Consider the following 21504-nt stretch of genomic DNA (forward strand, 5'->3'; position numbering starts at 1 on the left):
CTCATATATTCCATGGAAACCACACTTTGGAAACACTACCTTGTATTTTAAACAAGGTGTTCAGAACCAGACTGACCTTGATGTGGGTCTTGGTTCTTCTACCACTTCCCACCAGGGAAAGTTATTTTCATCCCCAAACTCCAGCTTTCTCAACTAGGATAAGAGTTGTTATTCCTTAAGTTATCATAGAGATTAACTCAATAAATGCCTGTAAGATGCAAAGTCCCTGCTCTTACTGAGCACTCAATAATTGTTAAATGTTTTCATGAGAACACTTGCTCACTGGGCGCTGGTGGCTCCTGCCTGTAATCCTAGCTACTCAGGAGGCTGCGATCTGAGGATTGTAGTTCAAAGCCAGTCCGGACAGGAAAGTCCTGAGATTCATCTCCAATTAACCACCAGAAAACTGGAAGTGGCGCTGTGGCTCAAGTGATAGAGTGCTAGCCTTAAGCTGAAGAGCTCAGGGACAGCACCCAGGACCAAAGTTCAAGCCCCACTACTGGCAAAAAAAAAAAAAAAGAACACTTGTTCATTCATTCACTCAACAAGCAGAACTTATGTGCCAGGTACTGTTTGAGATATAAGGAACTCAGCCAAAACACAAGTCAGACAAGGTCCCTGCCACATGTACACAAGGATATCCACCGGATGGCACAAAGTAGACAGTTTATGCTGCATTTAGAACACCTATCATTGGAGGATGAAAAAGTCAAGATCAATGCATTCGTACTGGAAGAATAAGGGAGAGGCACACTGGAGATAGAACACAATGGAGGGCCTTAGTGGAGAGGGGTACTGGGTAGAGAGGGAGAAATGTTCTCACAGCATGAGGGGAAAAAGCTGAGGGCAGGGCCAGGCATCACCGGAGGAGGGGAGGCTGGGAGTCGAGGCTATCGGCTGGGGCTTCATACACTATGGATAAACCATAATCTCATTTTGGTTTATGACTTGTATATTTGTTTGTACATTTTTCAATATGTTCCAAGTTACTGACATCATAAAAACCCTGAAATCAGTCCGCAACTTTCCAGCTTGGTCCATACAGTAAATCTTGATAAAATATCCTTACCCAGTGCAGAGGCTGGTCAATGAAAAATCTAGCTCTTAACAGAACAATGTTGATCTCCCTGAAGGTAGGCATGCCCAGCACAGAGAATAGCCCTGGGACCACATACCCTACTGAAGAGGATGGGCAGCAGGAAGATGCCCAAGACTTCAGCAGAGCTCAAGCGGCAACCATGAAAGAGGAAGGGTGGTATTCTGACTTTTGTCACCACTCACAATGATGGCATGCCATCATGACCTCTTGCCTTGTTGGTACTCTTGAATTTAGTCAACTCCACAGAAGCAAGAACTCGTGATTCCTCAGAAAAGTGGGCTTTTACGGGGTGACACTTTTCAAAAATATGTACTCATTACCTCACTTAGGTAACTGTAACCTCTCTTTACAATAACAATTTTACAAAAAAAAAGGAAAAGAAGAAGGCTTCGATGCAGGAACATGGAGACCAGCACACTCCCCTTGGTTGCTGAAGCCACACATGAAGGCACCACTTAAGGAAGCCACAGTTTGCAAGTCTTAGTAGTACATCTGTTTCTATGAATAAGAAAAAAGTCACTATAGAGTAGCAGAGGAAGGACTTCCCAAAAGTCTGCTTTGAGAGCAGGCCTGACAAGCTGGGGGATGAGGACTGACATACACCTGTGATTTCAGAACTTAGGAAGGTGGGGCCCAAGGATCATGGAGTTCAAGGGCAGCCTGGGCTATGCAGCAAGAATAAAAAAAAACAACCAAGCAACTACAAAAATAAACAAAACAAAACCACCCAGCCGGACCACTACAATAAAGGAGGATGGTGGAGCCCTGAGTTCTACCTGAAGCCTTGTGTTTCAAAGGGCTATGCCACACCACTGGCAGATCTGAACGGGGACCAGTTCCCCAAAGGAGCTCTTGGTGGATCTTTAGGCAAATTGCTTAACCTCTCTACACCTTGGGTTTCCCTTTGATAGAATGGGAGTTATAAGACCCTTATTGCCAGGCAGGATGATGGCCTTTCAGAGATGTCTACAATAACCTGCAGGACCTGTGACTATGGTACCTCACCTGGCAAGGGAAGACAGCCAGCAGACATATTCATGCTGACAATCAATCAGCCCTAATATGGGGAGATTGTCCTGATACCCAGGTGAACCAATGTGATCACAAGGGTCCTTGAAGGTAGAAAAGGAGAAATTGGGGAGGAGGTGACAGAATACAAGATCCAAACAGTGTCCACTGTTGTTGGATTTGATGGTGGACCAAGAGAACATGAGCCGGGACAGAAGTGGCCTCGAAAAGCTAGAAAAAGAAAGGCTATCTTCCTGGAGGCTCCAGAGAGGAGCCAGCCTTGAAAGCATCTTTATCTTAACCTTAGAGAGGCCCCTGTGACCTTCCCAGCTGTGAGATACTCCACGTGGTTGCTTTAAGGGACAGTGTGTGGTTACCCATTGCTGCAATGAGAGAAAGCAAAGGCACAGCATCTTGTTTTGGACCCCAGAAAAAAAAGATGGCGTCCTCACGTGGGCATCAGCCACCTGCAGGTGTGGTAGGCTTCCGCAACTTGAGAAACATTGGCTTTCTCCCTCTCTGCTATCAACCCCAGGCCCTGCAGCTCTCAGTGAGCCTTAGCCTCCTATGGGAGTTTTGAGTTTCTCCTGCTCCTCCACCCACATGAGCACTCTCTCTCTCTCTCTCTCTCTCTCTCTCTCTCTCTCTCTCTCTCTCTCTCTCTCTCTCTCTCTCTCTCTCTCTCTCTCTCTCTCTCTCTCTCTCTCTCTCTCTCTCTAACTCCCACGGCCTTTCTGCCCTCACCTCACCATTTCGTACTTAATTATATAGTGGGTGGTATAGCTTGCTGTCACTGTGTGTGTGTTTACTTTGGTTCCAAAGAAAGATTGAAACCTTAGCCTCTAACGAGAGGTCTACACTTTGTCCTATCGTTGTTGTTGTTTTTGAGGCCCTGTACTTTCCTTTTTATACTCCTGTTTTAATCACCTTGTGACACATGAAAAAGGATAGCCCAGGTGTATATTTAAAAGGAGATACCTAAATTATTCTGTTTTCCCTGTGACCCTGTACTTATTTTTGTATTTTTTAGCAGTTTTCTATTTTGGGTTAGGAGTCTACTGAAAGTTTTAAGGTCTAAGGCCAGATCCAATACAGATGAGAGAATCAGGCAGATCGTTTTCCATATTGTTTCAGCGACTGTGACCCTGACCATATATCAATTGTATTAGACAGGTTGAAACCTGTTGGGAACCAAAGTACAACTTGGGAAGGGGGCAGCCAGGTCTGTATTCTTCTTATCCCAGGGCTAAGGATACAATCAATGTTTAATAGCAATAGGGTTCAGAGGGCTTGAGGTGGAGCTCAGTTGTGGTGGAGCATTTGTCTAGAAAGGTCAAGGCCCTAGATTCAAACCCCCTCCTCCCCCGCCACCCCCATCTTCCCCAAGGACCAAAATAATAATAAGAAAAAATGGTGTTAGATATCTGTCCAGTGACTCTGTTTCTCTAACTATCTCAGATGACCCTCAATCAAAACATTCAAGTGAATGAAAGAAGTATGAGTCCCCTGCTCTCTTCTGGGGACATTGCTCCTTAAAAGAAAAGACAAACAAAAACCAGTGGGCTCTCTCCAGAGCATGTGCTTCAGGTCTCAAAATAAGATGCATCTTTTAAAGTACACTTATTTTAGCTGGATGGGGGAAGGATGTTGTAAGGGAAACAACATTGAATAAGCAGGCATGTGGGAACAGGGATTAAAATAAGTAGCAACTTGCCACCGGAGATGTGGATGTCTTCACATCCTGAGGCCTTATTTTTGGTTCCATTTGAGTTGGTCTTCTCCTCTGGTGCTTTAAAATGTGATGGGCAGTTTGGGAAGAGAGGGCAGGACTTAGTCATGACTTCTGTGCACTGGCTGCAAGCTATGCACCTGCTTTACTGTTCACATTCCCTTAGCAGAACTCTGCAGTGAGCCTAGGAGTTGGCTGCTATTATTTTCCAATTTTAAAGGGAGTTAGACTGAGCATCTGAGCCTACAATGGGTTAAATGATCTTGCTCGGAGGAACCCATTGCTAAGTGACTAAAGGCAAAAAGAATTGAGTTGGGTGAGACCAGAGTTAATGGAAGGTGGAGGATGGGTGAGAGCTATTGGTCTGTCTCCCAGATGCAGTAGACTGGATTCCCAAGATGCTCAGATACACGGGACTGCCCTCATTTTCATAGTATTTCTAGAAACTGGAAATGTCACTTCCAAGGGGGAGACATGGGAAAGTGGCAACCCGAGAATGTTTGTTTTTTGTTTTTGTTTTGGACAAGATCTCCCTATATTGCTCATTCAACCTCAAACTCAAGATCCTTCTGCCTCAGCCTCCCAAGTGCTAGAATTACAGGACTCCAATGCCACGGTCAATGGGAATGTTTATTCGTAAGGAAGACTTCCTCTCCTCTTGTCGCCCCAAGTGAAGTCCTGCATGAGTAAGAAGAGATGGAAGAACTCAGTCATTCCCAATTGAGTTCTCAAAATCCCAAATCTTCCAAGGGTAAAAAGTCAGAGGTGGAAGGACAGAAGACAGGTATGGACAAAAGCTGGGATTAGCCGACCCTTTGACAATTCAGGGCTGCGTTGCCTCGGACAAGAGAACTAACCTCTGAGCTTCATCTGTAAATGGGGTATAGTAATTCCACGCTTAGGCTTACTCTGAAGATTGAGTTGATGTAGGCAAGGGACTCAGCAAAGTGCCCAACATGTGGCAGAAACTGAGTACGCAGCTGTGTTTCTGTGCTCCAAGATAAACCACATATATAATGTGCCACTTAACAGGCCATCTCTTATGCATGGCAAGAAATGTGGTGTGGGTTATGCATCGAAAGGCTGGGATGTTGGCTTTCCCTCCTGTTTATACCATAGTGGCCACAATAGCCCACCAAAGTACATGTGGGCCTGGGATGGACTTGTTACTTACATCTTATCCCAAAGCTCAGCCAGCAAAACCTGGACCCTTCCACTGTCCAGAAGATAGAGCTGCCCACAGTGCCCTTCTTTTAAGGGATCATTTCTTCTACTTTGTAGGGTGGATCTCCTGGGCAGCTCATTGGTATAATAATTGTTCCCCAGTGTAACAACCCATTATTAAATCAGACAGAGAAATCTCTTGAAAACATTATTATACTGAATAATTATCTCCCATTAGAGGCAGGTCAGTTTGGGATCTCACCCAAGATCAGTGATCAAAGAAACCCAAAGCATTTCATTAGAGGTGTTCCCTCTTACAAGACAGGAACATGCTATTTCATCATCTAGAAGATTGTTGGTCTACATTTTGGTTCTGAGAGCATGAATGCTTCCTCATATACAAAATTACTGACTTATATTTTAGGTCCATGGTTTATCATCTCTCCACTGTATTTTAATAACTACTATTATTTCCCAGTCATTTGGGCTAATTCCTGATGCAAAATAGGTTTTCAATTAAACATGTTTAATGAACCAGGCACTGGTAGCTAATGTCTGTAATCCTATCTACTCAGGAGGCTGAGATCCAGAGTATCATATACATAGTTCAAAGACAGAATAGGCAGAAAAATCTATAAGATTTCATCTCCAAAATAACTATCAAAAAGCCAAGAGAAAGGGGTGACTCAAGTGGTAGGGTGCCAGTCAAGCAAGCAAGAAAGCCGAATGAAACCCCCTGAGTTCAAATCTTAGCACCACCAAAAAATTTTTTAATGAATAAACAGCCAAAAAACATGTGTCCTTAGGAATGAGTTGAACCTCAACTGTGGAGAAGAGAATATTTGTACCATAACCACAGCCTCTGCGATCACCTTGATTATTCAGAGCACGAAAAAAGGATGGACACTCGCCATAGAATTCAGATTCATGAAGTGAGCAGAATGGAAGGTAATTTAGTCCAAACTCACCACTGATCACATGGGAAAAACTGAAAGTCCAAACAAGCAAAGTGACTGTTCAAATGCACAGAGCAATTAAAGCACAGCCAAGAAATGAAAGTTGACCACTTCCTTTCCTTTCCTGTCCCTTCCCATGTTTTCTCTTTCCTTCCCTTCCTCTCTTCACTTGTGTGTGTGTGTGTGTGTGTGTGTGTGTGTGTGTGTGTGTGTGCGAGAGAGAGAGAGAGAGAGAGAGAGAGAGAGAGAGAGAGAGAGAGAGAGAGAGAGAGAGAGAGAGAACACGTGCATATACAGGATACGTGTTTGAACTCTAAGCTATGTTTTCTTTTAAGAAGATCTCCAGTTAAAAGCCTATCTATTGGGAGTGGATATCAGGAGGATCAAAGTTTAAGGCTATCTTGGTAGAAAGACCTCTATGTTAAAAACAAAAAATAGGCATGGTGGTACATGCCTGTAATTTCAGGCAAATGGAAGAAACAGGCAGGAAGACAACAGTCCAGGATAGCCAGGACTTTACCTGAAGTTCAAGTCTTTACCTGAAGAAATAACCTAAAGCAAAAGGTATAATGGTATACCTGAAGCAGTATGGTAAACACTTGCCTAGCAAGCAGGAGACCCCGAGTTTAAGCTCCAGTACAATTTACAAAAAAAAAAAAAAGACTCAAGTTAAGTTTGACTCAGATAACTTCACTCCCCATAGCCTCCATAACACAATTCTAAACTTCTCTTTAAGATTCTTTTTAAAAAAACTGGTTGGGATGAAAGTATCATAGAGATCACAGAATCTAACTTCTATGTTACAGAAGAAAAACAAAAGGCAGGGTAAAGAAACCTGAGTTCCCCAGGTCTTAAAGCCAGTTAACAGTGAGCCAGGAGCTCAGATGCTCCTCCCACAGGCACACACGGGGTCCACTCAGGACACACCTGGAGTTTGTGTTTGGCTCTCCACCTGCTGGATAGAAAACCCAGTAGAAGCAGCTGCACCTTGGACCAGAGATGAAAACGTCACCAGTCAGCAGGTAAATTTAATCATAATGAGAAATCTAATAGGAAATGGGATCCCTACAAGGATATAGACACACATATGTACGTCCACACAGACATGCAGGTGCATGAGTGTGATTACATATTTAAGATGCTTATTTAAAAAAGAAAACTTGACACCAGGTATGCAATAAATTCACAATGCTACCAAAATATCAAAACATTTTGCTAACAGAAGTAAGTACATCTCAAAATAACATCTTTTAGAAATGTTATATATCCATAGCTATGAAGTAAAATATAGTATTCTTTGTGCAGCAATTTATGTTCCAGCAATGTGAAATGATAGAGTCATAATTGCAAAAATATATGGATGAAGAAAGGTTATTATCGCATTGTTTATAATGAGGGGAGGGGGAAAGAAAATGAAAACGTTCAGGTGGCCATCAACTACGTTTATGACAATGTTTTCTGTGCTACAAAAAAATAATGGAGTTTTTCCACAACTGTCATAAAATTTTATAAAACAAATTATTACAGAGCTGAGAGGATGTCCATTACATATTCACAAGAAGAGCCAAACTGCAGTGCAGCAGGATTGGCTCAATTTTCAATGTAAATAGCTCCCTCCTCAATGCTTCGTGTTGGAATGAGCACGGTAGAAAGTTGTAGAGGTGTGAGGGCATAAAATATCTCAAGGGCAAAGCCTAAGGGGTGAGAAGAGACGAAATGGGTGCTATTTTCTTTTGTTTCTGTTTTTGGTTTTTAAAATACATATATTTTTATTGTAACTATACTGTACAGAGGGGTTACAGTTACATGAGTAAGGTAATGAGTACATTTCCTATAGAGCATTGTTACCCCCTCCTTTGTTTTTCCCCTACCCTTCCTTCCTTCCACACCTCTCCAACTTCTCCCTCCCCCCCACCAAAGTTGTAAAGTTCATTTTCAACATAGTGTCATGTACATGGCTGCTATTTATTTTCTTTGTTCATCTTTCACTGTTTTCACTGATTACAATATGTATGTGTTACTTTTGAGAAAAATTAAGCCAAAAATGTAAAAGAAAAAGACAGAGGAACCCCAAAATATTCCTCCAAGTCTTATTTCAGCTTCCCTTCCCTCTCAGTAGCCACTATGGAGACAGAAACAGTTCCACAATTTCTTAACAAATTAAAACATGCAGGAAGTAAAAGGTGAAGCTGTGGCTCTAAGCCCTTTGCTTCTATGACCATCTTCTCAACAAGGTGTTTTCCCATCTAATTGTCCTAATCCTGATGCAGAAAGTGACCTCTTGAGGGGAAACAGAAAATGACCTCTTGGGAAGGTGCAGGAAGTGACCTCTTGAGCAAGCATAGGAAATGATCTAATAACATAATACTAGCAAAAAGTCTCCCTTATACATGAAGACAGCTTAGTCTTCTGGAATGCCAGAGATGGCTTAAGAAACTGCCTCTTGCCCTGCCTCACAAAGGAATTCACAACTATAAATAACCCACACATAGATTAAGAACTAGACAGACGCTAACTCTGGCAGACAAGCCATCTTGGGCACCGGAACCAATCACTCTGGAAGCTGGCCTCGTGCCCGTGGACTTCTTTAATCAATCCTGACTCCAAGTTCCTGAATGAATAGTGACAGAGCCATGAGTACAGAAGTCCTGGTCGTGACAAAGATGGCCCCTGAGCTTCAACAATAATAAAACTGAAGCACTAACTGGGCAGATCTTTCTGGACTGCTGTCCCAAAAGAGAACGGTCACCAGCAATTTCCCGAGCTCTAAAAGAGTTGTTCACCTTAATACACAAAACTTTCTTTGCACAGGACAAGTCCAGACTCCTTGCCTACCCTAGATTCTATATTGATTGGGTAATGGCTCAGGAACTAGTAAGAAGAAAGCAAAAGAGATGGACTTACCAAGCCAACTTCTGTTCAAGTACACAGATACAAACACGGGAGGGACCGTGAAGAAGTCTACTACAGAGTTCACCTCCAGCCAGAACCACAGCTTGTCGTTGGCTGCAATAAACTGGGGAACAGGAAAGAGAGAGGGGGGAATGAGAATCATGGTGTTGTGTTGACATTCAATCTATAATTCTTTTGCCAGAGAGTAAATTTTGGGTTTTTTGTCATGGTCTGGAAGATGTTCTATTTATCACATATGTTCTCCTATATCAATCACATGTTTATTTTCTTGGACACACAGCCATTTCTACAAAGGGACTATAGGCTATGTGAACTTTCGAGAAAGAATCAGAAAATATATTCTTTGCAGTTTCCAACAGCCTCATAGAGAGTGTTGAGTAATCTCACCTTCAGTAGACTCTCTAATGTAAATATAATTTTGTCCCCCCCCACACCTCTGAAATTCAGATTATGGATAGTACTGTGTACAATAGGTTCTAGTATATGTCCTTCAAGCTACAAATTCTGGCAGTCTATTTTCCTTGTTCACCCTCTCAGTTATTCTCTGAGCTGAGTACAGCTAGCCATGATTTTAAGAGCTAAAGGGCTTGTTCCATTTAATTTTAAAGAGCAATGGCTTTATGTTTGAACAGCGGGAGGACAAACATTTGGCCAATAGCAGTATCATCATTATTTCAATTAGTTTTTTTTCCCCTTGAAATAACGTTAATATATTCTAGTTAAGGAAGGGGTCTCTCACACACTGGAAAATCAGAAAACAGGTATGTTGTTTGTCCTGGAGGGACCTTGGGCTTCACCTTGCCTGTGAGGGCTGAAGCAGATTCGGGGATGATCCCTGGGTTTAAGCTTACTAAATAGTAATACAAAACTTACCCGCAAGCCAAAGTAGAGAAGGAAGAACACGTTGAAAGCCATGTCGATCTGTAATGTGAAATCTTTGTAGAAATTCTGGCAGGATTCTATTGGGCTATTAACAGGAAGAAAACAAAAAGCAAGAGGTAAATGGAAAAACATCATCACAACTCCCACAATGCCGAGAAATGATGCTAACACGGGATAAAAGATGAAATGAATGTTCATCAAATATGACATTTGGTTTCTCTACCCTCTGTGATGATCAAGCAAGCATTGCCAAGGGGCTTTCCATTCAATCATTCAGTGTTTTGTTCTTTGCTTTTTGGGGTTTGGGAAAGCATTTATGTATGTATTATTTTTTTAATCATCATTCAACAGTTGAACTAAGAATCTAAAGAGAATCATGCAAACACCTTGGAGGAAAGACAAGCAGGAGGAGAGGTGATCATCAAGTTCCTTGATTTCATATTAACCCTTAAAGAACTGACTTCCTTCTTTAAGAGGACACACACCATGGCTAAAAAAAAAAATCAAGCTCTTGTGCCCTCCAGCATATTCGAAGTGGAGTTCATTCTCCATCAATACAGTAGCCATGTTTGGATTTTTAAAAAGCCATTAAAGGACTAGTAAATAAAGGACCCAGGAGCATCTCAAGCAAGCCGTTGAGAAGATCCTGGTTGATTTTCTACATAGACTAAATATGGACTTTCTGTGAGATACCCCGATCTAGGGATGAAACCATTACTCCACCAACAAAATTCAAGATGGTTAAACCAAAGTGCTGAAGCAGTACTCTAAGGGTTAATTTTTGTTTGCTCTGGCATGCGAGTTAACTGGCTCTGTGTATATGTCAAGCAGCCAATGCACATCCCCAGCACACTCTATTTTCTTCAGAAGAAGGAAGTTCACAAGGATACTACTATACAAACTGGTACATCGCTCCCATGTGCTTTTCCATGGCCAACTGATCACAAAATCAGTGTGTGAAAAGTCCCAAGGTTTGAACTGAGTGGGAAGCGGGAAAGCCTGCTAAACATCTCAAAGCTGTGAATGAGAATTCATGGTATACTGTTATCCGTAAACAGATAACACCCAGGCCAGGAACAAGAAAGTAAGTGAGCTGAGGGAAAGAGGAACAGAAAAACCAAAATGTTTTCCCCAAGTGGGAAGCAACACGGACCTCTCCTTCCAGGAGAGAGCTAGCTTGAGATGGAAGATCTTTCTTGCTAGCTGCAAGATGAAGGATTTCCAAGCAGCATGGGCTTTGGAAATCGTTGTAGGCAATACCAGTTAGTATAGTTGTACTTCAGTAAGGACAATGCTTGCTTTTCAACAGGCAGGAATCTGTGCAGTCTGGGAAATGCAAGGGCCCACCTAGAGGCATAGTACATCAGTCTGTGGAATTCGCTCATCATGTAACATGCATTGGCTTTCTCCATTCTTCATCCCGATTACAGGTCAGCCATGCCCCTTGCCATCTCCCAAACCACCAAGATGTGTTAAAACTTCCAGACAAGCATGAAGAGTACACTGCATTTGTGTTTACAAACTAAGCAGACTGCACAAAAACAACTGCACTGAAAACAGTGCTTTTACAAAAGTCATGACAACAGCCTGGTTCTTGCTAAGTCAGGGAAATGGAAGAAAAAAAAAACAATGTGGAGTTTGGTTATGCCAAAAGGAGGCAGAAGCTAAGAGGCAATAAATATTACAGCCTATCACTTCTTTCTGCCTGCTCACCTGCATAGGTGCACATTTAAATGAAGGAAAAAGGGAAAAAAAGGAAAATCCAGGGCCAGAGTGAATAAGGTTCACTTCTGCAATTCCCTGGCTATGGTGAGACTTTGCTTATTTCAAGAACAAGACCTACAAGGTGTGCCCATATCAGACACTATAGTTGTAACCATGTTGTAGCAAACTTCTTTCTGTTGTTCCTTGCTTTTTGATCATTTCTGTGGTTCCCTCTGTATTGTTCCTACCCCAGAGCAATAATGAAAAGGTTTCAAGTTAGAGAATACTGTGTTGAAAAACATACACCCTTCCCCCAAGTGTATAGAAAACAAGGTAGAAAATATAAAAGACCCCTTCTCCCTGTTCTTTCAACAATTTAGAACTGACTGCATCACCATCTCATGATGATCTCTTGAGTCCTAGCTCTCATTAAGCTCACAGGTAGTATGAGCTACTATACCCTGACACATGAACCACTGGGGAAGGGGGCAAAATAGTTAGGTGCTGAGACAGGGGAAGAACCAGAGTGACCAGGGAATGTGTTTTACTTCCCTTTGAGCTATTTCTTGCTTACCACAGGAGGCCCAGGAGCAATGCCATGTCCTGGTTTTTCAAGTGGCATCAGAACTGTTTACCAGGATCCCCTCTGAGATAAACCCTTCAAGTACCTACAGTTCATACACTCACACAATCAGAGGCCCAAAACGGAGATTCCAAAGCTTCATTATTTCACCTCCCATGTGGAAACAACCCCGGGGGAAGTCCACTGATCTTGTAAAAAGAGGATACATCATTCAACAATCAAAAGCTTGACTGACTGGGATGTGTCTTTCTCTCCAAGAGACTTCTTCTTTATGAGTAATGATTAGAGAATGAAATGTAAACTCCTCTTCCTCTTCATATTAAGTAGAAGGGTTTCCTTGTTCAGATACATAAAATTTTTGAGTATTAGCAAGGAATAGTCTGTTTAAACTACAAAAGACAGCAATTCTGAATCATACACTTGAGTCTATAGCTTCGTTCTACTGATGCTTTGCCCACATCAGAGAAGGCTTTAGGTGGGTGCATGTCACCAGTAGGAAAAATGTATATGTGGTTTAAGAATGGAAAGCCCTTAGTTGTGACTTTGGGAGCAATAGATTGACTTGCATCTATTGGTTAACCAATGCCATATAATACAAAGACTTAATAATTCTCAGTAGCTATTTGTTCCTAGGGTCTTCTCATACAAAGATCTAGTATGATGCTAAAACCTTAGACAAATATAGGATTTTGACCAAGATCCTAGAAGTACTTTTAAAGGAAACTCAATGAAGAGTTTTTTTTCTCATAAGAAAGCATTCATTATAGGATTGAGGCTAAACTATAAACTCATTTCCTCTTTACTCTCCAAACACTGTATTTTCAGTATAGATAACTCTAGGGAGGAGAAGTGAGAATCACCCAATATGGGAAATGTAACTCTTCATCTATTCACCAATATGATTTCCAATACAAGTCCCTGAGCAGGAAGATGCAACAAATGGAAGTCTTTCTGAAGACTGACTTTGGAACTTGTCTTTCAAAAAGGACAAGGCTTTGAAGCAAGGGCTGACCTGACTTTTCTTCCAAAGGGCAGAGAAGGCAAAAGACAAAAATCTCCCTGCTGACGGTTGTTCTTCTGGAAGTCTGAGTCAACTATGAGAGGGTGGAACTGGCCCTTCTCAGCTTCTGTGCTGGTGCTCCCCAGGTATGGTTTCCTGCCTCTCTGTGTCTGGCTGTCTAACCCTGTGACATTGCTTCTCCATGGCAGTGACTCTCAAACTCTGGCTTCAGCCTGTACTTGGAGGGCTTCTTAAGTTCTATGCCTGTGCCCCTATTTCTGAGCTAGTAGGTCTGGCATGAGGGAGGATTTGTTCTTCTAAAGGTTTCTCCCAATAATGCCAATGCTGTTTACCTGGGGACCCCACTTTGAGAACCACTGTTTCTTAAGAATTTCCTTCAACTGCATGCTAATTACAAGCATTGCTGTTCAAGAAGATTTCTAGTCAGACCTGAACAGAGATGAGGAAGGGTTTGAGCCGCCCCCAGATAGCCAGCTGCATAGCACTTAACTAATTGCTCAGATCAAGGGGTTGAACAGATATTTTCAGTTTCAGATGTGAGCAAGAGGGGGGAAAATTAAAAGGATACAGGGAAGTAATTACAACGCCACCGTGCAAGCGTCACCAGTGGACGTTGCAATTAACGTTCAGAGAGCACCTGCTGAGCACATTTTCACTCTCAGATAAAAAGGAGAAATGATGAGGTCTAGATGGGGAGGGACTACAGAGATGGTGGTTTATAGGAATAAAGAAATGTGAAGCAACAACAAACATTCAAGAGGATTTAATAGGCAAGGGACTGGCTGAGGCACAAAATAGCACTTTGTGAAATAATTTCCTACATTCAGATTCTCCTTGCTCTTGCGACTGGTCCCTTTTTAAATTGAACAGGGTCTGGCAAATTCCCATCAGGATTAGAGCCCACCAGAGTGCTGGCCCCTCTGGCACCACGGACTTGAATCCATTTGATAAAATTAATGATGGCAGACGCTTCTCTTCTTCTCAACTCTAAAATATTGTCCGATTAATTTAATTAAAAGATGCCATTTATGCAGCATCCTGGTCCCTCCTGCCTCATGCATCAAACTCTGAGCCTGGCTGTGAAGAACCTCCAAAACTCCTACTTCCCCATGGATCTCTCAGATTGCTACTGTGTTTGGTCCAAATCCCTGGCCACCAGGAGCTGCAGCCCTCATTACTTCATAAATGGGACCTAGGTATCCCCAAGTCTATCTACAGTTTTGCTGTAAACTCTTCAAATATTTTTCTACCCATGCCTTCAAATCTCAGGCAGCATTCAAGGCCAATCTAAAGGCTTGGCAAATACCTTGTATCCTTTTCCTTCTCGCCTGTCTCTGAATCTCTATAGCATTACAATTCCTATGTGCTTCATTCAGTGCATGGTCAAGTATTCTTCAATTCAATATAATAACCCCTGGTAATAGTTTTATATATACTATTGTACTTAGTCCTCATGATATAGAAAAATGAAATAGATACTTGGTTAAAATCTCTGTTCTAGAGGCAGAAAGGCAAAGATTCAAATGCCTACCCAAGTTAAATGGGTAGTAGAGTTGGGTTGGAGACAAGTTAGCCTTCCTGCTACACCATTTTGCCTTTCTGATAGGCTACCATCAGAGAGAATGGCTCTTTCTGCTGAGAGGAAGCTCTTCCATTGTATGGCAATAGTTCCTAGTAATCCGTCTGCTTGTTCATGACCCTCAACCTGCTCCAATCTCACCTCACCTTCTCCTATTCTAGAGTAAGAATGAGCATACTAAAAGCTGATACTATTTAGATTCTTTGATCACTCCTAATTATGAACTCAACAACAAACCTGGCATCCCATTCCATCCAATCAGAACAGAAAGGAAAGATGACATCACATAGACATGTATTACTTGGGATTTATCTACAGCTAAGGAGTGGAAAGATATGAGTGATTTCTGTTAATTTTCTGTTAATATCTGGTATATTGGACAAACTAAGCGCCTTAACTTGCCTGCCTACAAAACTAGGAATATAAGGTCTCCACTATTCAGGCTGGGACTAGTTTTAAAAGGGAGTCTTTGCCTTATACCTCAATCTAAAAATCAGTGTTATTATTTATATGCATTAGGTCTCAGAAAAGTATCTTCTGAACTAATAACAATAATGGCTTTAGTGTGAATATGATACTAATTAAGTATTGAGAAAAAGATTGTTGTTATATAGAACATTGTCTCAAAAAAATGGCCAGCACCCTAAAACTTCTAGGTTCTGAATAGATCCATGTCAAAAGTTTTGAATCTATCTGCTTTTCACAGGGCCAATTCCAATTTCCTAATCATAGCTGTGCACTTTAAAAGTTTATCTTTCCAGAACTGGTTCTTTTTTACTATTTATATGGGGTGGGGCATATGTTCAGTAAGCTCTGTCTTTTTTTTTTAACCAAACTGAGGCAAGTATCCTAGATTAGTAGTGATTTTATCACAGGACATACATATTGAGATAGCTGTCTTCTAAGCTGCTATCCTTGACAAATGGGTTTGTGTTCAATGAATAATCAATACTAATGATAATTACATCAAAACGGGATGCTTGCTTAATCACAAAACACTTTTCCTGGACATCACAATGGTACTAGTGTGACTAGAAAATACTTTGTGTTACTTTGTGGTATCGATCTACCACGATTCCAAGTTCACTGGTTAAATGGCTTTGTTGGGAAGTCCTCAGTTACGATTTGTATCAATAGATCCATTTATCTTTCTGACAGCAGCTTCTAATTATGCCTTTGTTCAAATGATGAGAAGGGTCCAGTGGCCATAAACATATGCATGGTTGCAAGTGTGTTGAAATAAATTGAGGCATACAAACTCTGGCTGCTCTCTGAATCCTTAGTGCTCTGGATCTGGAGCTTTGAGTAATATGGATAACACTGGGGGAATGCTAGCAATAGACTTCAGATCAATTGTATGGCACAGGGTGTCTACCTGAATAATTGGTCCTGAGGATGAGGTATTGTTCTAGGAAACAAAGAGAATGACACAGGTTGTTGATGGAGAGAACAAAACATGTCAGTTCCTCACACACTGGGTTTCTCAATGGAACATGAGCATATAATTTATTTCCATAAAACTCAGATGAAACTTCCTGCTGTTTCTTCAATATTTTCTTTCAAGAAGATTTAGAAGCCTTGAGGCCCCATTTTCATCTTCATTGTCTATTTTTAATCTACTACTGCACGTTAATGGAAAGAAAAATAGGAACAAATCAACCTCCACAACAATCAGCAAGTTGGTCATTTTGGATACAAATGGATGAATTAAAATCCACTGGTAGCACTTCTAGTTTTATATTATCTTGGGAAAACAAGTTGACTTCTCCAAGCTTTGGTTTTCCTGTCTGTAAACTGGGGATAAGGATACAAATTTTGGAGGCTGTTATAAGGATGATACCTAATGACTAGGTAAGCATACCTCAACAAGTTAAAGATGTGCTTAAAACTATTTAAAAATGGTGATAATAGTAATAACAGTTCATAGAAATTGTCCCCAAAAGGTAATGATCAAAATAAACTAAGATTGATAGAATCAATCTTTTTTCATCCTTCCTTTTTTCCTTCCTTCCTTCCTTTCCTTCCTTTCCTTCTATTCTTTCTGTCTTTCTCTCTTTTTCTCTTTCTTTCTTTCCTTTCTTTCCTTCTTACAATCTTTCTTTCTTTGTACTGGTCCTAGAACTTGAACTCAGGGCTTTAGGTTTTTGTTCACACACTATCCACACCTCCACTTCTGCCATTCTAGTGGTTACCTGGAGATAACAGTCTCACAGATTTTCTTATCTAAATGGCATCAAACTGCAATTCTCAGATCTCAGCCTCCCAAGGAGCTAGGGCTACAGATGTGCGCCTCAAACACACAGCAGAATTCATCATTTCATTTATATCTGCTTTGTTGTACCCTTATCAAGTCTTGTATCCAACTGGCTGGCAAGATGTACCATGAACTCTTGATCGGAGATTTCACTAACTCTTGATATGACTCTGTATATTGGAGTATTAATTTGGGGTTATATTACAGAAACACAGGGAAGGCTGTAGTTCCATGAAGACGGCCTCACTTTGGCATATGTATTAAATAGTTAGCTAATATTTCTTGACAGAGAAAACCACACATCATTTTACTCAGTGCTCACAGGAGGATGGTCATTCCTCTTACCCCCGGGGGTCTTTAGGGATAAAAGAGCTTCATTTACCCTAGTGGCTTGAAGTAGATCTAGAGGAGAGGCAAGGGATGAGACAATCGTGCATCTTCTAAATATCTTTTCTAATTCTACTTCTATAATATCTATTTCTTCACTGCTGGATCTTGGAATGATGTCCAAGACAACCTACCCACTAATGCTTATTTTCTCTAGCATGTCTACATATTACAATTATTTCAATCACAGTTGTTGCCAGAGTAGAATTAGTACTCCTATTTGCCAGCAACTTTTATGTAATAAATCAGAGTCCAGCTATTACATAAAGCATGATCTTGCCGAACAAGAGCTGCTAGATTTGTTTGTACTAAAGTGCCAGAAGAATCATAAAGGATTCATTCTTATGCACCCATTTCTCTACCTCCACTAATTCTGCCCATCTGTTCTTTAATAAGGTCTCATGCAATAGAGGAAAGTGATGGAGTAGGTGATTTGAAGAGTACTAAATGAATTCAGACTCATGAACATACCAAAAAAAAATCTAAAATTCCTCAAGAGCAGGGTCAATAAGCCATGTATAGATATGTAGTGATTCTTGTGGGTGAGCATACATATGCATGTGGACACACATGTCCAGGACCTTTCACTACAAATATATGTTTTTACTCCAACTCCAACCCCACTCTGGGAGTGCCTGGGTGAATTGACAAGATATAGAGAAAAGGGGCCAGAAAAAAGTCCAAGTTCGAATGGAAATCTGGAACCCAAACACCAAGTAAGAGTGTGTGTGTGTGTGTGTGTGTGTGTGTGTGTGTGTGTGTGTGTGTGTGTGTGTGTGTGTGTGTGTGTGTGTGTGTGTTAACTTGCAGAAACATCTACTTGGGAATAGAATATTCATCAAATTGCTGCCAATGGCTTTTCTTCTGGATACTAAATGTTGTCACAAATATATTAAAAGGCCCATAAACAACCAGCTCTACAGTAATAACCAACAAGCACTGGGGAGCAATGGCCCAGTGCTCCCAGTCATGAAGGAAGCATTCTGGAGCACAGTTTCAAAGGACTTTGCTTGGGCTTTAAACCTCCTCAGATAAGAAGTTCTCATCATCATAGAGGAACCTAAAGAAAAGCAGGAGTCCTCTTTTGCCAAAGGCTGACTATGAGCTGGGCATTGAGGCAAAGTTGAGCAAGTAGACTGAGATTTTTCTATCACACAACAGGTTTTTAAGTCTCTGTGGGACTTGTTTGAGTTGTTGTTGAAGTTTTGTGTAGACATCAAACTCTTCTATCTGGGCTTTCTTCTTCACATGCTGGTCTTTGACTAGGAGAGCATTTTCTGGTCACTGCACTGGTCCCTGACATAACTAACACCTATGCTCTCTTTCCTTATCCTCCTCCTTTCCTTTGGCATAAGTCTAACAATCACACAGCTTGAACTGGGCATTGCCACCTGGTTATGAGTCAACCTGCAGGGACTTAGATGGGAAAACCCCACACTGCCAACTCCACAGTCAGACCTAGCACATTCTTGGAGTCTGATCCAAAGGGGATGTTTGGGATGCACGTGGCAGATCCTTTCCCTATTCTCTTTGGTGAACCCCAACCTCAGCCAGCATCCTAAATGGCCCATGATAATTCCAACCTTGATACCTCCCAACCACATATGGAAGGCACTAGAGCAGTCCCTTCTAGCTTCTACATTAACAAAGTCCTAATGTGGTAGATTTGCCAATCAGAAACTCTGAGAGCATCTGGAGGAAAAACAATTATGCAAAGGAACAGTTGCTCCCCTTATCTGCTGCTTCTCTTTGAAGAGAAAAAGGCAATGTCACATAACGTATTTATTCACCAAAAGGATGCTGATTTGCTAAAAGTTACATATGAATTTCTATGCAATGCTAAGGGATAGTTATGATAGCTGCGTTTCTGACATTCTGAGGTTGTATTCTTGCTGAGGATTTTTTTTAATGGTGCAGGAATAGACCTAGCACATGTCTTTCTGACATCTATCATAGAAAACAATTATACCCTTCTTGCACAAGGAAAATAAATAGCTCTGTCTTTGGTGGATGGCTGAGGCATGAACAGTTTGTAAGTATTCCTATTTAGGAGTTTTGTTGCAAGCCCAGCAGCCTCATAGTCAAAAAGGAGATCTGGGTTGTGGCTTATTAGTAGTTATGAATCTCCTGAGCACAAAGAGGAAGTCATTTCTTAGGAATGTCATAAAGCAACCTGGGAAATCAGATGGGACTAGTTATCTTCAGAAACAAATCACCCCCTTTTGTGAATGGGGAAAATGATAATGAATTATAATTCCTGTGACTGGACATATATAGATATATACATATATATTCTTCTCATTTCATTTTTAATCACTTTATGAAAGGATTTTCTTCATTCCTGGAGCATTTTTTTCTTGTTATTTTTATTTTCCTTTCTGCTCATGCCACCAAAATAATAACTCTACCACACAAAAGGTGTCCACTTGACTTTCAGATCCAAGTTTAGAAAGGAATATTATGATTCATCTGCTCATTGGGAAAAGCTTCTTTTCCTTAGCTCTCCCCTGCAGTTCCTTTTTAGTTCAATAGAATTAAACATCTTTGATTTCTCTCTAGGGTTGTTTGCCCATTGCTGGAGAAACATTTCTGTGAAGACCTAAGAGGTAAATTTCTTAGGACTTTGTCCTTTGTCAGTAAATGGATCCACTTACCCCTACTTTCTACTGCCCTCTCATTGTTACCAGGAAACTTGTATTTTTTTCTGAGAAAGAGGAAAATGTTTCTTTTCTGTAGAACCCCACAAAGAGATTCAGATATTAGCTTTACCAAAGTCTCCGATGAAAGCTCTCATAAGTAATGCAGAACACTCCAACACACTGGTGAGAACCACCTGTCTGCACCGGTCTGTGCCATAAATCCCATCTAAGTTCCTTTAAGGAAGGTAAATGTTCCCACTCATAAGACTTCTTTACTGGTTACAAAAAGAACATGTTATGAAATTACAGGTGAAGTCCATTTCAATGGAATAAGTAGAGTATTTAATAGCATGAGAGGAAGAGGAAGGTAGGAAGAGTTCAAAATCTATGGCTCTCATCTCATATGTGAGGCAATCATAATTAATAAGAGACAAATAAGATGAGAAGCATTCAGCTGTTAGCCTGACTGGTCATATAAATGGTTTTGGTCTCAGAGGCTCTGACAAGATGCACCACTAGAGATTTACATTCCTCTAGAATCACGAGAGCTGGATAAAGCCCCATTGTTCAACTTTCTAAAGTGCAGCCAATGTATGTTTAAAATGTAAAGCGCCCATCTGTCTGAAACTTAAGAAAATCAAGTGAGAAAAGCAGACCTTTACAATCAGGTTTTACAAAAAAAAAAAAAAAAAAAAAAAAAAAAAGGCCATTCTGAGAATACAAGGAAGAAAGAAAAAGTACATGTTCAAAAAGGAAAAATAAAGAAAAAGGAAACAAGACAATAAAATAAAAATCACTTGTAAAAGAAAGTTATTAGGCAATCAACCAAAAAACATATATTTCAACAAGTTGAAAAAAAGATCATAAATATTTATCAATATTACTGAATGTCATGTCAACATGCCTCCAATGAAGAAAATACTCCTTTACTATATTATGACTTTTATGCTTTTTAAAGTCTAATTAATGGTATCCTTAAACACATATTATTGGAAAGTAATTGATTACATTTCCCAGGGCATTCTGCTTAAGAGGTGTTACTTTTTTTAAAGTCTATGTATTTAACTAGAAAACAATGCCCAGAAAGATGTAAAATTGAATGGTAAAACTGGTGATTCTAGCACATCCACATAGAATTTGAAAGGGGTCTTGTGGTCATTAGGTAAGTTGCTACTTAGAAAAGGGATTTTAGCTAAATTTCTGGTCACTAGTGCAGACTTAGCACAAAACTAACAAGAGATTCCATTTTCTTTTCCCTGGAGTTCTATTGTTGAAATTCCAAGGGACCAAGTCTCTTTTGTGGTACACCGGTATATTAGGCGTCCACAAGGATTTCCAAGAAGAATCCTAGCTTCTGTGTATTGGAATGCTCGTCGCTTTAATTCCATGCATGCGTCCAGTGCTTGGCTACATTCAGGAACAACAGGAAAAGCACGTCGCATGCATGGGCAGTGCAGGGAGAGGATCTAATTAACCTGAAGGTGACAACCGAAAGGGTGAGGTTGCATCATGCAATGTAAACCACGACTGGGCCTTGGCTGCCATGCAGAAAAGACCTACATCAAAGAGTCTGCTGTGCGGCTCCT

General features: G+C 40.8%; 1 protein-coding gene across 31 annotated transcripts in view; it reads right to left on the minus strand.

Annotated features, from left to right (window-relative positions):
• Nucleotides 1-21504, minus strand: part of Kcnma1 (potassium calcium-activated channel subfamily M alpha 1) — a 701247-nt gene that overhangs the window by 280122 nt on the left and 399621 nt on the right. For 18 of the 31 annotated variants that reach the window (XM_070020667.1, XM_070020689.1, XM_070020690.1 and 15 more), the window contains exons 4-5: nt 9743-9836; nt 8861-8972 (exon numbers count right to left, since the gene is read on the minus strand). In XM_070020667.1, the coding sequence (XP_069876768.1) occupies nt 8861-8972; nt 9743-9836 (206 nt within the window). Of the gene's footprint in view, nt 1-8860; nt 8973-9742; nt 9837-21478; nt 21503-21504 lie in introns of all 31 variants that reach the window. The other 13 variants (XR_011371533.1, XM_070020666.1, XM_070020665.1 and 10 more) reach the window with 1 other exon arrangement.

This window comes from Dipodomys merriami, unplaced genomic scaffold, assembly GCF_024711535.1.
Source record: "Dipodomys merriami isolate MVZ:Mamm:240054 unplaced genomic scaffold, mDipMer1.0.p SCAF_14, whole genome shotgun sequence".
NCBI classification, from domain to species: domain Eukaryota; kingdom Metazoa; phylum Chordata; class Mammalia; order Rodentia; family Heteromyidae; genus Dipodomys; species Dipodomys merriami.